Source organism: Macaca fascicularis, chromosome 9 (genome assembly GCF_037993035.2).
Source record: "Macaca fascicularis isolate 582-1 chromosome 9, T2T-MFA8v1.1".
Lineage (NCBI taxonomy): Eukaryota > Metazoa > Chordata > Mammalia > Primates > Cercopithecidae > Macaca > Macaca fascicularis.
Window position 1 is genome coordinate 72,666,810 of NC_088383.1, and position 13,166 is coordinate 72,679,975.

The 13,166-nt window shown below is 46.9% G+C and overlaps 2 protein-coding genes and 1 long non-coding RNA gene across 5 annotated transcripts; 1 reads left to right on the forward strand and 2 right to left on the reverse strand.

Annotated features, from left to right (window-relative positions):
• Positions 1-1,773: 1,773 nt before the first annotated feature.
• Positions 1,774-3,077, reverse strand: CHCHD1 (coiled-coil-helix-coiled-coil-helix domain containing 1). Its single transcript, XM_045400062.2, has 3 exons — positions 2,935-3,077; positions 2,693-2,811; positions 1,774-2,061 (listed from the first exon to the last, which is right to left on the reverse strand). Exons 1-3 carry the CDS (start codon positions 3,056-3,058, stop codon positions 1,960-1,962), a joined length of 345 nt encoding a protein of 114 aa, XP_045255997.2. The 5' UTR covers positions 3,059-3,077; the 3' UTR covers positions 1,774-1,959.
• A 46-nt stretch (positions 3,078-3,123) lies between these two features.
• Positions 3,124-4,492, forward strand: LOC107130836 (uncharacterized). The gene is made up of 2 exons (XR_001493478.3): positions 3,124-3,357; positions 3,529-4,492. It is a non-coding gene; the product is annotated as an uncharacterized lncRNA (long non-coding RNA).
• A 373-nt stretch (positions 4,493-4,865) lies between these two features.
• FUT11 (fucosyltransferase 11) lies at positions 4,866-13,071 on the reverse strand. Of its 3 annotated transcripts, none has more exons than XR_012417809.1 (3): positions 12,355-13,071; positions 11,610-12,231; positions 4,866-6,281 (listed from the first exon to the last, which is right to left on the reverse strand). XR_012417809.1 is itself a non-coding variant. In XM_015455885.4 (3 exons), exons 1-3 carry the CDS (start codon positions 13,060-13,062, stop codon positions 6,242-6,244), a joined length of 1,374 nt encoding a protein of 457 aa, XP_015311371.2. In that variant the 5' UTR covers positions 13,063-13,071; the 3' UTR covers positions 4,866-6,241. The 3 variants fall into 3 exon arrangements, 2 of the variants coding, with proteins under 2 accessions (XP_015311371.2, XP_073857926.1); XM_015455885.4 differs by having other exon boundaries at positions 11,610-12,235; XM_074001825.1 differs by lacking the exon at positions 4,866-6,281 and adding an exon at positions 9,308-9,917 and having other exon boundaries at positions 11,610-12,235.
• Between the last annotated feature and the right edge of the window lie 95 nt (positions 13,072-13,166).

The window sequence follows — 13,166 nt, forward strand, 5'->3', positions numbered from 1 at the left end:
TTTGAAGCTGGTCATCAGTATAAATGCTTTTTGAGATATTTATAACCAACTGTAACATGATATGAAAATACCGTGATTTCATATAGGTTTTGATAATGTTACTGTGGTTTGTTTTCCATAGCCCTGACTGAAATGCTAAATTTCAGTTGTAGTTAAAAATACAAATTTTCCCCCAAGTTCACAGACGTCTTAAGTGGAGTCTATTGACCTAGGTTAAGAACTCCTAAGGCTGGGCGCGGTGGCTCACGCCTGTAATCCCAGCACTTTGGGAGGCTGAGGTCGGCGGATCACGAGGTCAGGAGATTGAGACCATCCTGGCTAACACGGTGAAACCCCGTCTCTATAAAACTACAAAGAATTAGCCGGGCATGGTGGTGGGCGCCTGTAGTCCCAGCTACTCGGGAGGCTGAAGCAGGAAAATGGTGTGAACCCTGGAGGCGGAGCTTGCAGTGATGCGAGATCCCACCACTGCATTCCAGCCTGGGCGACCGAGCGACACTCCGTCTCAAAAAAACAAAAACAAAAACAAACTCCTAAGCCTAGTCCAAAGTGCATAGGCACTGAGCTTCTTCCTATAGCTAAAAGGCTCATCCTGTAGAATTGGGCACTTGCCCAGGGCTCTACGCAGGGGATATGAAGAATGTGGGAAGAGACAACTGTCAGTGGATCAGGGAGGCAAGACCCCTTCTTACCTTAATAATTATCCCATTGCTGCATTAAAAGCACCACTGATGTTTGTCCCACATTTAATGCTGTAAAGTACATTAAAAAGCTAACTCAATTATGCCTGAAAGGGCAGAGTACACATAAAATGCTATGTAGTTTTTCCTAATATCAGGGGAATCACAACAGTGAATGCCTTCAGCAACTAGGCAGATAACTTGAGAGAAGTAAACAGGTAATAAAGTAGACAATTTTTAATTCTGTTTCACCATTTTGTAGAGTCCAGTAGTGAGGTCACTGGAGAATGCAGACAAATGATAATCAGCTCTACCTAATTATTGCCAGGTGGAAATAAGAAAATAGGGCTGCCAGAGCTTTTAATTTTTTTTTATTAAAAAAATAAGTGGCCGGGCACGATGACTCACGCCTGTAATCCCAGCACTTTGGGAGGCCAAGACGGGTGGTTCACTTGAGGTCAGGAGTTCAAGACCAGCCTGGCCAACATGGTGAAACTCTGTCTCTACTGAAAATACAAAAATTAGCCCGTCATGATGGCTGGTGCCTGTAATCCTAGCTACTCAGAGAGCTGAGGCAGGAGAATCACTTGAACCTGGGAGGCGGAGGTTGCGGTGAGCTGAGATAGCACCACTGCACTTCAGCTTGGGCAACAGAGCAAGACTCCGTCTTAAATAAACAAACAAATAAATAAAGCTAAAATGTGAAACTTTAATGACTTTTTTTCCTATTTTTGAACACGACCAGCTAATTTTAAAACTTTTTTTTTAACTGCATGGGTCACATAAAACACATCTGTAGAACCTCTAGGTCACCAGTTTGTTAACTTGATTATTTAGAGAGCACCTTGCAGGGACTATGCACAAAATAGGCAATCACTAAGTATTTACAGACGATAGCAAACTTCAACTTCCTTATTGCATCCAAAGGCAAGGGCACTAAATGGTGTAAAAGACTTCAAATGCAGGGAAAGACAAGACAACGGGATTTGTCCTGCTCCTAGGGCAAATCAGGAAGGAAATAATTTCCAGGGTCTAGGGGAGGAAACAGGGTTCAAGAATGAAGAGAGTACCTAATTCACAACAAAAGGCCAAGTTCTCTTCAGAGGATTTTATTTCAAGATATATCATAACTTCTACCCATACTATGATTTCAAAGGGTGAAAAAAGTGTTTTGTCTCTTCTACCCTCCAAAGAGGGCATGGCAATGCCAATGTCTCTAAAATGCCTCCGCATAGTTGTCAGAAGCTATATTTCAGTCATTGAAAATACTTGTCCATTTTCAGCTGAGGTGAGGTTTGTTAGGAAACCTCTGTAACAATTTATTCAATTTATTTGGAGGTAAACTCCCAGACTCTCGTATTGATCTCATCTTTCGGGCTTCCTGAAAACACAGAACAAATACAAGAATGACAGCTCTACAGTGTGTCTAGTGCAGACTTTTAAGATCTGACCCAAAAAATCAATCAATAAATCAAGTTTGTCCTGATCTAGGCCCATAGTTCTCACAATGCCCTAAAGCACATGAAGATGTTAACCAGCCTGGAGAGATCTATGTCAGCCGCTCTTCAACAAAAGGGCGTTGGGACCTACAAATGAGACTCTGCTCAGAAGCTACTATCTCTGCTAGCAATTAAGCCTAGGCTGGAAACCAAACAATTATCATTATTTAGTTTTAGTCTCTTTAGTTCTATTTCAGACAATAATGTCTACTTGAGCAGCGCTATACATTTTTCAAAATGGTTTTCCCATTCATTACTTCATCTGACAGTCACAACATTCTTCAAAGTGGTATTAGCCTCATTTTACGTATAGTAATGGTAAAGTTCAGAACAATGAATAAATCCGTCAAGATCACACAGCCTTCAAAACTGTAACCTTTCCCACTTTGGCGTGAATAATATACCTCCCAAATGAATGAAAGGGCCTTTCCTAGCAAAAGGCAGGGAGAATCATTACTTGTATCTCCCCCATTCTTTTCCTGAGAAAGCACCCCAGGAGCCATCATCGGTCACCTGAGCCTTCGCGGCACAATCGAGGAAGCCCTGGATCTCTTTTCTGCACACATCGTCGCGGAATTCATTCTGCTTCCAGCAAGCCATCATCACCGCCATCTCCGTGATGCAAGTCGCCTCTGGAGGGGCAGATCCGGGGGACCTTCAGTCACAAGAAGACCCACCTTCCTGCCCTCCTACCCACCCGCCTCTGCTCATGCTCCGGCTTCCGCTCCGGGGCCCTCCTGACACCGACTGCTCACCGCCCTTCTCCCGGCTACGCTCCGCGACGCGGTTAGCTAGAATGAGAGGTTTATTGGGCTTCAGCACAGGCTTCCGAGGGTTCCCAAACCGCGCCAGGCGACCCCGCAGGCTGGGTGTCGCCATCGCACACCCAGCTCCCGGCAGGCTTTGCGGTTCCGTGCGTGACCTCGCGAGATCCCTACGGGCTTGACGAATCACTGCGGAGCTCTGGGAAGGCTCAATGGCTTGCTGGCGGCCACCTCTTTCTTTTATTTGTCTGGGGCTGCGGCGATGCTGGGTTCGAACAGCGGCGGGTTCGTACTCATCAGCAGATTAGGAGGAGACTCTGGGTTCGTACGCCGACTGAGGCTTCTCCTTGATGGGCTCCGGGCCCCGAAGTCTGGGGGCAGTACGAGGCCGGGGACATGCAGGAAAGGGCCCTGGTAAGTGGACACTCTTCTGGTGGTAACCGGCTTGGTCTAGGGGCTATTGGCATAGGGCGGGGTGGGGGGGGGAGCGAATCAAAATTTGAGACTTTAAGATGTTGGGTTGGGAAAGATTATTGTTTTACTTTAATAAACCTTGCAAGAACTGTTGTTTTTCACTACCTATAGGACCACTACAAAGCCGCAAAGAAAAATTAGACGTTTCATTTTATAACAACTGCTGCTGCTACTACTAGATACCATTTGCTCATTTATAACAATCTCAGTTGATAGGATGAAGCTTAAACACTTGGCATTCATCGTCTTTTTTAATCCTCTCGCCAGTCTTACAGACTTGGACCTTCAGTTGTGATGCTTCATCAGACTTTTTTATGAGACAGGGCCTCTCTTGGTTGCCCAGACTGGAGTTCTAGTGGCACATTCGTAGCTCACTGCAGCTTCAAACTTCTGAACTCAAACGATCCTCCCGCCTCTGCCTCCTGGGTAGCTGAAACCACAGGTGCAAGACACCACGCCCAGCTAATTATTTTTTGTAGTGACGGGGTTCTGTCATATTGCCTGGACTGGTCTCCAACTCCTGGGCTCAAGCGATCCTCCTGCCTCGCCCTCCCAAAGTGCTTTACATGACTGAGCCTCTGCGCCCAGCCAGACTTGGTTCTCAAGTTACTTCTGGCTGTTTACAAAAACTCATTCCAAAGATGTGCAGCGTATTCTCATAGCATTTCCAAATAAGCTCCAAGAAATGTTTTTGGTAATGGAAGCAGAAACAAGCCTGTAGCTCATGACTGCTTTGGAGGAGCAACATTTATTTGGATTTGTAAATGTAGTGTGTTAAAAATGACTTATCACAGATATTTGGAATCTTCCCACTGATTTCTGCATGGCTGGTTGTTTTTCTTCCCTTAAGTCTCAGTTAATGTCAGAGGGCTTCTCTGACCTCTCCCACCCCACCACCATCAACCTGTTTTCTTCATAGCACCTATCACCGTCTGAAGTGTCTTATTATGGCCTGACCTATCCCTAACACCCATTTAAAAATGTAAGCATGAAAGAAGGAACGTTGTCTATCTTGTTCATTGCTGAATCCCCAGTGCCTAGAATAGTACCAATAAATACTTGTTAAATGAACAAACGTTTTATTTATTTATTTTTGGATTTGGGGTCTTGTTCTGTCACCCAGGTTGGAGTGCAGTGGAATGATTAGCTTACTGCAGCCTTGGCCTCACTCCAGTGATCCTCCTGCTTCAGCTGCTGGAGTAGCTGCAACCACAGGCTCACACCACCAAACCCGGCTGGCTAGGTTTTTTTTTATTTTTTGTAGAGATGGGGTCTCAGTATGTTGCCCAGACTACTCTTGAACTCCTGGGCTCAAGTGCGCTTCCTGCCTTGGCCTCCCAAAGTGCTGGGATTACAGGCATGAGCCACCACACCCAACCTGAACCTTTTTTACAAATCTCCAACTTTATTACACCCACCCCCAAAAAATAATGAAGCAGAAGACATTATTTAACAAGAAGCAGTTTATTATACAAAACGAAACCTGAGGTAATAGAAAATAACACTTGCAGTAATAAAGGAAGCAGCCTTGCACTCCACCTCCACACTCCAGAGTATAATTAAAAGACTCCTAGCAGACATTTCTGTCACTAATAATGCCAACCTGCAGTGAGTGAGTCTGCTGCTGTATACAGAGCAGGCTGGGCCCCAAATCAGAAAATTCATATTGCTTGCTTTCTCTATAGGGAAAGTGAAGCTTTCAGTAAGTATCATGTGGCTATTCTTGATTCTACTTTCCCTTGTGGAAATGTAACACCTGGTTTACACTGCTCTTTTCTGAGTACTTATATGGTGATAGGAATAAAGGAGAAAGTCTGGAAAGCACCGAGCACAAAGCAGGCCTGAGGCTCCAGCAACAATCATTCAGAAACAACTGCCCACTTTATACGTCAAAGTACCAAAGGAATGCCAATGTGAGCTCGTGTCATTAGAAGGAGAGGTAAGGATAATTCTACACCTTGCTTAACTATCATTTAACCTTTTTATTGCACATAATGAAATTTAAGTCCTGACCTAGGTCTGTACTTATGTAATATGTATTATGCACTCTAAATTAGCATCTGCATTTAGATAGATTGCAAGCTTAGAAATCAGTCCTGCATTTGACCTCTTTTGTCAGTGCCTACTATATCAAATTTTAACAGAATTTTTTTTTTTTTGAGATAGAGTTTTACTCTTGTTGCCCAGGCTAGAGTGCAATGGCGTGATGTCGGTTCACCACTACCTCTGCCTCCTGGGTTCCAGCGATTCTTCTGCCTCAGCCTCCTGAGTAGCTGTGATTACAGTCATGTGCCAGCCACCACGCCCAGCTAATTTTATATTTTTACTAGAGATGAGGTTTCTCCATGTTGGTCAGGCTGGTCTTGAACTCCTGACCTCAGGTGATCTGCCCGCCTTGGCCTCCCAGAGTGCTGGAATTACAGGCGTGAGCCACCGCACCCAGCCCAACAGATTTTTTTTTTTTTTTTTTTTAAAGACGGGTCTAGGTTGCCCAGTTGGTACTCATAGGTGCACTCACAGCATACTATAGCCTCAAACTCTTGGGCTCAAGCGATCTTCCTGAAGTTTTTTTTTGTTTTTTTTTTTTCAGTTTGTTTTTGAGACAGGGTGTCACTCTGTCACCCAGGCTGGAATGCAGTGGCGATCCTCCCACTTCAGCCTCCCAAGTAGCTGAATCTACAGGCACACACACCATGCCCAGCTAATTTTTTCTATTTTTTGTAGAGATGGGGTTTTGCCATGTTACCCAAGCTGGTCTTGAATCCCTAGGCTCAAGCGATCCTTCCACCTCGGCCTCCCAAAGTGCTGGGATCACAGGTATGAGTCACTGCACCCAGCCTGGAGGTCTTCCCTCTTGTTCTTTTCTGCAAAAGGTCAAACAGGGTAAGCAAACTTTCTGTAATTTATGAAGATCATCTTTTATCAAAGGATTAAATGAAAAAAGAACAACTTTGGCAATGAAATTCAGCCTAATTACAGCTTTTCTTGGCCACATCCTTAGATTTCAGTATATTAAGTGTAGACCCTAGTTGTTGAAGCATCTAACATATATCTATCTATATAGATATGTAGATAGAGGTATAGATAATATACTGATAAACTGTGGAACTTCTCTAGTGATAACTCATTAATACATTACAACTAGAGTAGCTCTAAGGTCCAAGGTATTCTTTCCTGTTCCACTGCCTCAGAAAGAGCTAATGGTTTCCCTGCTCATTAGACTGTATGTTCAAACCACAGCAATAGAAGGGTTTGGCTGCATCCCCAAATCTGACTAAGCATTTTTTTTTTTTTTTTTTGAGACAGACTCTCGCTCTGTTGCCCAGGCTGGAGTGCAGTGGTGTGATCTCGGCTCACTGCAACCTCCGCCTCCCAGGTTCAAGCAATTCTCCTGCCTCAGCCTCCCAAGTAGCTGGGATTACAGGTGTGAGCCACCTGTTGGTACTGGGTGCGCCCAGCTCTAAGCTTTTATTTAGCCAGCCACTTGTGGCTTAAATATCTTGCCTTGCCTCCTCATCCCTTTGAGTGGGCTCCATCAAAAAATAGTCTCAGGCTGGGCACGGTGGCTCACTCCTATAATCCCAGCACTTTGGGAGGCCAAGACAAGTGGATCATTTGAGGTCAGGAGTCTGAGACCAGCCTGGCCAACATGGCGAAACCCCATTTCTACTAAAATACAAAAAAGTTAGCCAGGCATGGTGTTGCGCGCCTGTGATCCCACCACTCTGGAGGCTGAAGCATGAGAATTGCTTGAACATGGGAGGCAGAGGCTGCAGTGAGCCAAAATTGTGCCACTGCACTCTAGCCTTGGTGATGCAGTGAGACTCTACCTCAAAAAAAAAAAAAAGGCGGGGGGCCTGGGCACGGTGGCTCACGCCTGTAATCCCAGCACTTTGGGAGGCCAAGCCAAGTGAATCATCTGAGCTCAGGAGTTCGAGACCAGACTGGCTAACATGGTGAAACCCCATCTCTACTAAAAATACAAAAATTAGCTAGACATGGTGGCAGGCACCTGTAATCGCCACTACTCAGGAGGCTGAGGCAGAAGAATCACTTGAACTGGGGAGGCGGAGATTCTAGTGAGCTGAGATCGCACCATTGCACTCCAGCCTGGGCGACAAGGGCGAAACTCCATCTCAAAAAAAAAAAAAAGGTCATATGGAAGCCTATCCGTAATACAGTGAATGAAGCTGGACTATTCATTGCACTTAAAAGTGAAAATTGCTACAGATTATAAAATAATTACTAAAACATACTGCTACACTGTTTCCATAACTGCAGAAGATGGGACTTTGTAGCATATAAAAACAATAAAATAGAGGGAACAGTTCATTAGGCAAACAAAAGAATTAGGAACTATAAAAATTTGCACTTTTTTCCCTGGGCTTCCTTTTCTTTTTTTTTTTTTTTGGTCAACATACCGAAAAATTTGCACTTTGACTCATATTGGCCTATTTTAACATTTCAAAATCATTTAAAGAAAAATATGACTTTTTCTGTCATAATTCCCAGTCTTAGTCTCCATCTTTGATCAAAAAGAGGACAGGGCAATACATTAAATTGACAAGGCATATAACAGCCACTGAATCTTTCTGTTCATGAGAAGGAATCCCAGATATACCATAAATAAGATGCAAACCAGCAGTAAGAATGATGGCAAGGTTTCTGTATTTCCATCAGAAATTGTGGGAAAGGGCCTAAAACCAGGAAAGACAAGGCCATTAAAAATATGTATTTGGGCCAGGCACGGTGGCTCAAGCCTGTAATCCCAGCACTTTGGGAGGCCGAGACGGGCGGATCACGAGGTCAGGAGATCGAGACCATCCTGGCTAACACAGTGAAACCCCGTCTCTACTAAAAAATACAAAAAACTAGCCGGGCGAGGTGGCGGGCACCTGTAGTCCCAGCTACTCGGGAGGCTGAGGCAGGAGAATGGCGTAGACCCGGGAGGCGGAGCTTGCAGTGAGCTGAGATCCGGCCACTGCACTCCAGCCTGGGCGACAGAGCGAGACTCCGTCTCCAAAAAAAAAAAAATGTATTTGAGGCCGGGTGTAGTGGCTCACGCCTGTAATCCCAGCACTTTGGGAGGCCAAGGCAGGCGGATCACGAGGTCAAAAGATCAAGACTATCCTTGCCAACATGGCGAAACCCCTTCTCTACTAAAAATACAAAAAATTAGCTGGGCGTGGTGGTGCATGCCTGTAGTCCCAGCTACTCAGGAAGCTGAGGCAGGAGAATCGCTTGAAACAGGGAGGTGGAGGTTGCAGTGAGCCGAGAACATGCCATTGCACTCCAGCCTGGTGACAGAGCGAGACTCTGTCTTAAAAAAAAAAAAATATATATATATATATAATTTCAGACGGTGTCTCGCTCTGTCACCCAGGCTGGAGTGCAGTGATCATGATCATAGCTCACTGCAGCCTTAAATTCCTGGACTCAAGTGATCCTCCTGCCTCAACCTCCCAAGTATCTAGGGCTACAGGTGTGCACCACCATGCCCTGCTAATTCTTTTATATTTTTTAGAAACAGGGTCTTGCTAGGATGGTCTTAAACTCCTGGCTTCAAGCAGTCGCCCCTCCTCAGCTTCCCAAAGTGTTGGGATTACAGGCATAAGCCACTACACCTGGACAGAAAAAGGCAAAAAAAAAAAAAAAAAAAAAAAAAAACCCTAGGGCTGGGTAAGGTGGCTGATGCCTGTAAACCCAGCACTCTGGGAGGCCAAGGCGGATGGATTGCTTGATCCAGGAGTTGGAGACCAACCTGGGCAACATGGCAAAACTTCATCTCTACAAAAAAATACAAAAAAAAAAAAGGAAAATAGAAGTTTGACATGAAAGCAAAGTACATAATATAAAAAATGCAAAAAAACAGAATACAACTCACCAGAAGTTTTGCTTCTCCACCAACATAACAATTTATAAAGCAAGAGATGAGAAGAAGAGATTATTGGGAAACGTACTGAATAATGAGGAGTTTGGGGAATAGAACAAAAGTTGTAAGTTGTAACCTGACCCATCTTACTTCATTGGTAGTCAAGTACAGCTCAAAGGATGAAACAGAGAATTGAGTAATTTAAAAACTCTTCAACCAGCACCTTGAATCAAATGGATGTTTTAGGGTTCTGTTTCTCACTGAACCAAGAATTGTATGCCTCCATCTCTCCTTGAGGAGAGGCCCTATGTTAGACCTTGGCTACTCATCATTAATATAAAATCTTAATAGATAAAACTGGAATGCCTTGAATCCATGAAAAGACAGTGTTCAGTAAGGGTTTGTGCAATGGATGCTCCTTATGTCCCATGGTAGAATAAAATCTCCTTAGCTCCGCCAAGTTAAAGGTTCTTGCAAGGGCACTTAGAGATGTTGCCTTTTCATGAAGATTTCATGTAGGTAATCCCAAAATTTCCTCTGCTCTGTTTCATTGTTGTGGATCATGGCAGTGAGAGCTTCCCCCTGGTCCAGACCTTGCCAATAATCTTGCAGCCACATCTCTTTCCAACTGAAATACCAAAATGGGGGTTGGATTATGGAACTGCAGCATAGTTATGAGTCCTGCCTTTTTCTGAGTGGGGCCAAAGAAATCTTAAGCAGATACAGTGGTCTCTAACTTGGACAAGACTGCTGCGATGGGAAGACAACATGAAGTAAATCCAATATTAGCCCAAGTGACAGGCTAAAAGCCACAAATACAAAGCCTACCCAATTGATTACAATTCCTGACTTGCCTGCTTCTGGCTCCCAAATGTGGAGGGGGTTCAGAGGCAGGCAAAGCAGAGGTCAGACTGGAAGTGGTAGTCTCCATAAGGAAAGCAAGGGGGCAGGGGTCTTTAGATGATTATCTTTTAAGTTTCACCTTTCTCCCAATAATCAAAATGAAGGTGCATCAAAATGAAGTAGCATCCAGCATCTAGAAAAGACATAACCTGAATATTTATTTTCTTAATGTTTCACATTTTTTTTGTACTTTTCCTCTAGTAAATCATATTATGTTCAGATACAAACAATTTGTAATTAGATACAAATTACTTGGTGAAGCATTCCAACCATCGGGACAAAACTGCCAGCAGCATCTATTAATAAATGGCCTTCTGCTGCCATTCACTGTCCAAGTCGGTCTCTGTAGGCCATTCTAGCAGTCTTACTTAAGCTTAATAATCTTATCACCTCTCCCCCAACAGGTGTGGCTTGCTACAAGTGCTTTCAACATTTCCCCCCCACACACCTCATGCTGGCCTTGTTTCCCAATACCACCACCTTTTGCCACCTACTGCAGTAGCCTATTCGCTTCCCTTCTGATGCACATTGCGCATTGTTGTGTGTGTGTGTGTGTGTGTGAGACACAGTCTTACTCCAACCCAGGCTGGAATGCAGTGGCACGATCCTAGCTCACTACAGCATTGAACTCCTGGGTTCAAGCAATCCACCTGCCACAGCCTCCCAAGTAGCCAGGACTACAGGTATGCATCACCACCCCAGGCTTTTAGCTTTTAAATTGTACAGAGAGGGTTTTGTTACATTGTCCAGGCTAGTCTGGAACCCCTGGCCTCAAGTGTTCCTCCCACCTTGGCCTCCCAAAGTGCTGGGATTACAGGCGTGAGCCACCATGCCCGGCCATGCCTAGTTTTTCTAGTTACACAGGCAGTGTGTCCCCACATGCACCAAGTACATGGGGCTCATCCTCAGCACAGCTGCTTAAAAAAAATTATGGCTGGTTAACAGGTGGAAGCCCTGACTACTGCAGAAAAGCCTCCCTCAAAATGCTCTCCTCTACTCCCCACCCCCATGTCCACTCTATAAAAGGTGCTCAAATAGTTGAGTTTTTAGTGCAGTCCAAACTCCTGAGCCTGGTATTAATGATATTTACAGCCTTGCCCCTATTTATTTGCCCCATTTTCTCTCTCCCCTGTCTGCACAGGCCCTGGGTTCTGGTTCAATCTTTTTGAACCACTACTGGAAACATTGTCCACATAAGCTGATTTTCATTTGTTGCCTTGAATTATATTTTACATCTATTCAGCTTTTTCAGCTTGTCTTATCCTAACCCCAATTAGACTGCTGACACCTTAAAGACAGAGTGAGCACATATCATAATTTCCTCCTGCACCTGCTCAGCACCTAGTGCTACTTAATTGTCCACAGTAAGCAAGTAAGTAAATGATTTGATGGCTGCAGGGGACCCCAGCATTCTTACCTGTCATTCTCAGGAATCTCTTCCACATTGCCAAAGCCAGGTGTGGGCATTGGGCAGTCCATGTGTGAGGGCTGGGCAATGTGGGGCTCAAGGACGGGGCTGTCCCCGGGAGAGGCCGCGTGGGCTTTCTCGACATCCAGCCGAGCCAGTTCGTGGTCACAGACGAAACACTCGAAGCCGTTGAGGTAGTTAGGCAGCAAAGGATCATTCACTCCCCACTCCCGATGCTTCAGACTATCCAGAAGGAATTGGTTGGTGATGCCCCCAGGTTGCTTGTATGCCAGGTATTTCATATATTCCTCATCATTCTTGTCCAGAAAGTCAATAAACTCTGCCAGCTTCTGAGGAGACTCAAAATCATCAATCAGGATGACGGAGTGATTGTTCGGCATCCAGTCCCTCACAGAGGGAGAGCCGCGGTACACGGGCACAGCGCCCAGATGCATGGGACGCCACAGTTTTTCTGTCATGTAGTCGTTACAGATGGCATTTTCCAGGGCCAAGTGGAACTTATAGCGGGACAAGAAAGCCAAGAGCTCTGGATCCTCGGTGGTGGCCGTGGCTGTGTCCTGTAGCCGCGCAGTGGGCAGCTCCCGATTCTGCAGGCATTTCCCGTAGGAGTCTACCTAGACCGGGTAGAATAGGGACGTCATGAGGGTGCGGCCCGGAGGCCTGGACACCCAGAGTCCTGGCCTCAGCCCGCCCCCTCTTTTCCCTCCCCTCCCGCCCGCCCTCACTCACTCACCGGGATGTGGCGCATGAGCTCGCGCACGTAGCGGTCCCGGTCCGCAGGCACGTCGCAGTGGGACTGGAGATAGAGCAGCGGGGCGTAGCCGCGGCGGCGCCACTCCGCGCGTTCCCGGAGCGGAGGCACTGGGCGGCGCAGATAGGCGGTCCCGGGCAGCCACTGCAGCGACAGCGGGTAATCCGAGTGGCGACTGAATGTGGAGGTAAGATTGAAGAGGCGGATGCCCGGGCCGTGGCTCAGCAAGAAGTTGTTGAGGGGCGACTCCTCGTGGAGGAGCGCCCAGCTCTGGTGCGCCAGGCGCGGCAGCGGCGCGGCCGAAGCGCGGAAGTCGGTGCCGTAGAAGAGCAGCGCGCGCGTCCGCGAGTCCCTCAGCGCTCCGCGGTTCCGGGACGCCACGCACGCGCCGCGCGCACACTCGATGCGCTCCGAGTCTCCCGGGAAGTGGGGGAATAGCCCTGGGCTCCACCACAGCAGCACCGGCAAATCTCCGGCCTCCTCCCTCCCTGGTCTCGGCGTTCCGGAGCTGCGCGTCACCCCCACTGCGCCCAGCGCCGAGGGCGGCCGGAAAACCGCGCCATCCCACGGTTCCGCCCACTCCGCCTCACCGCCGGCCTCCCTCTCCGCCACGGACCCATAGGCGCTGGCTGCACAGACACTGAGCACCCCCAGGAGGGCCAGCACCGCCCCAGTGGGGCCGGCCGCCATGTCCACTCTGGCAGCCGGCGCCCTCGGCCGGCACGCACCCCGCCCAGTGGCTAGTTGTGACTGGACGAGGCTCTATGCCACGGGAGCACGCGGCGCATGCGCAG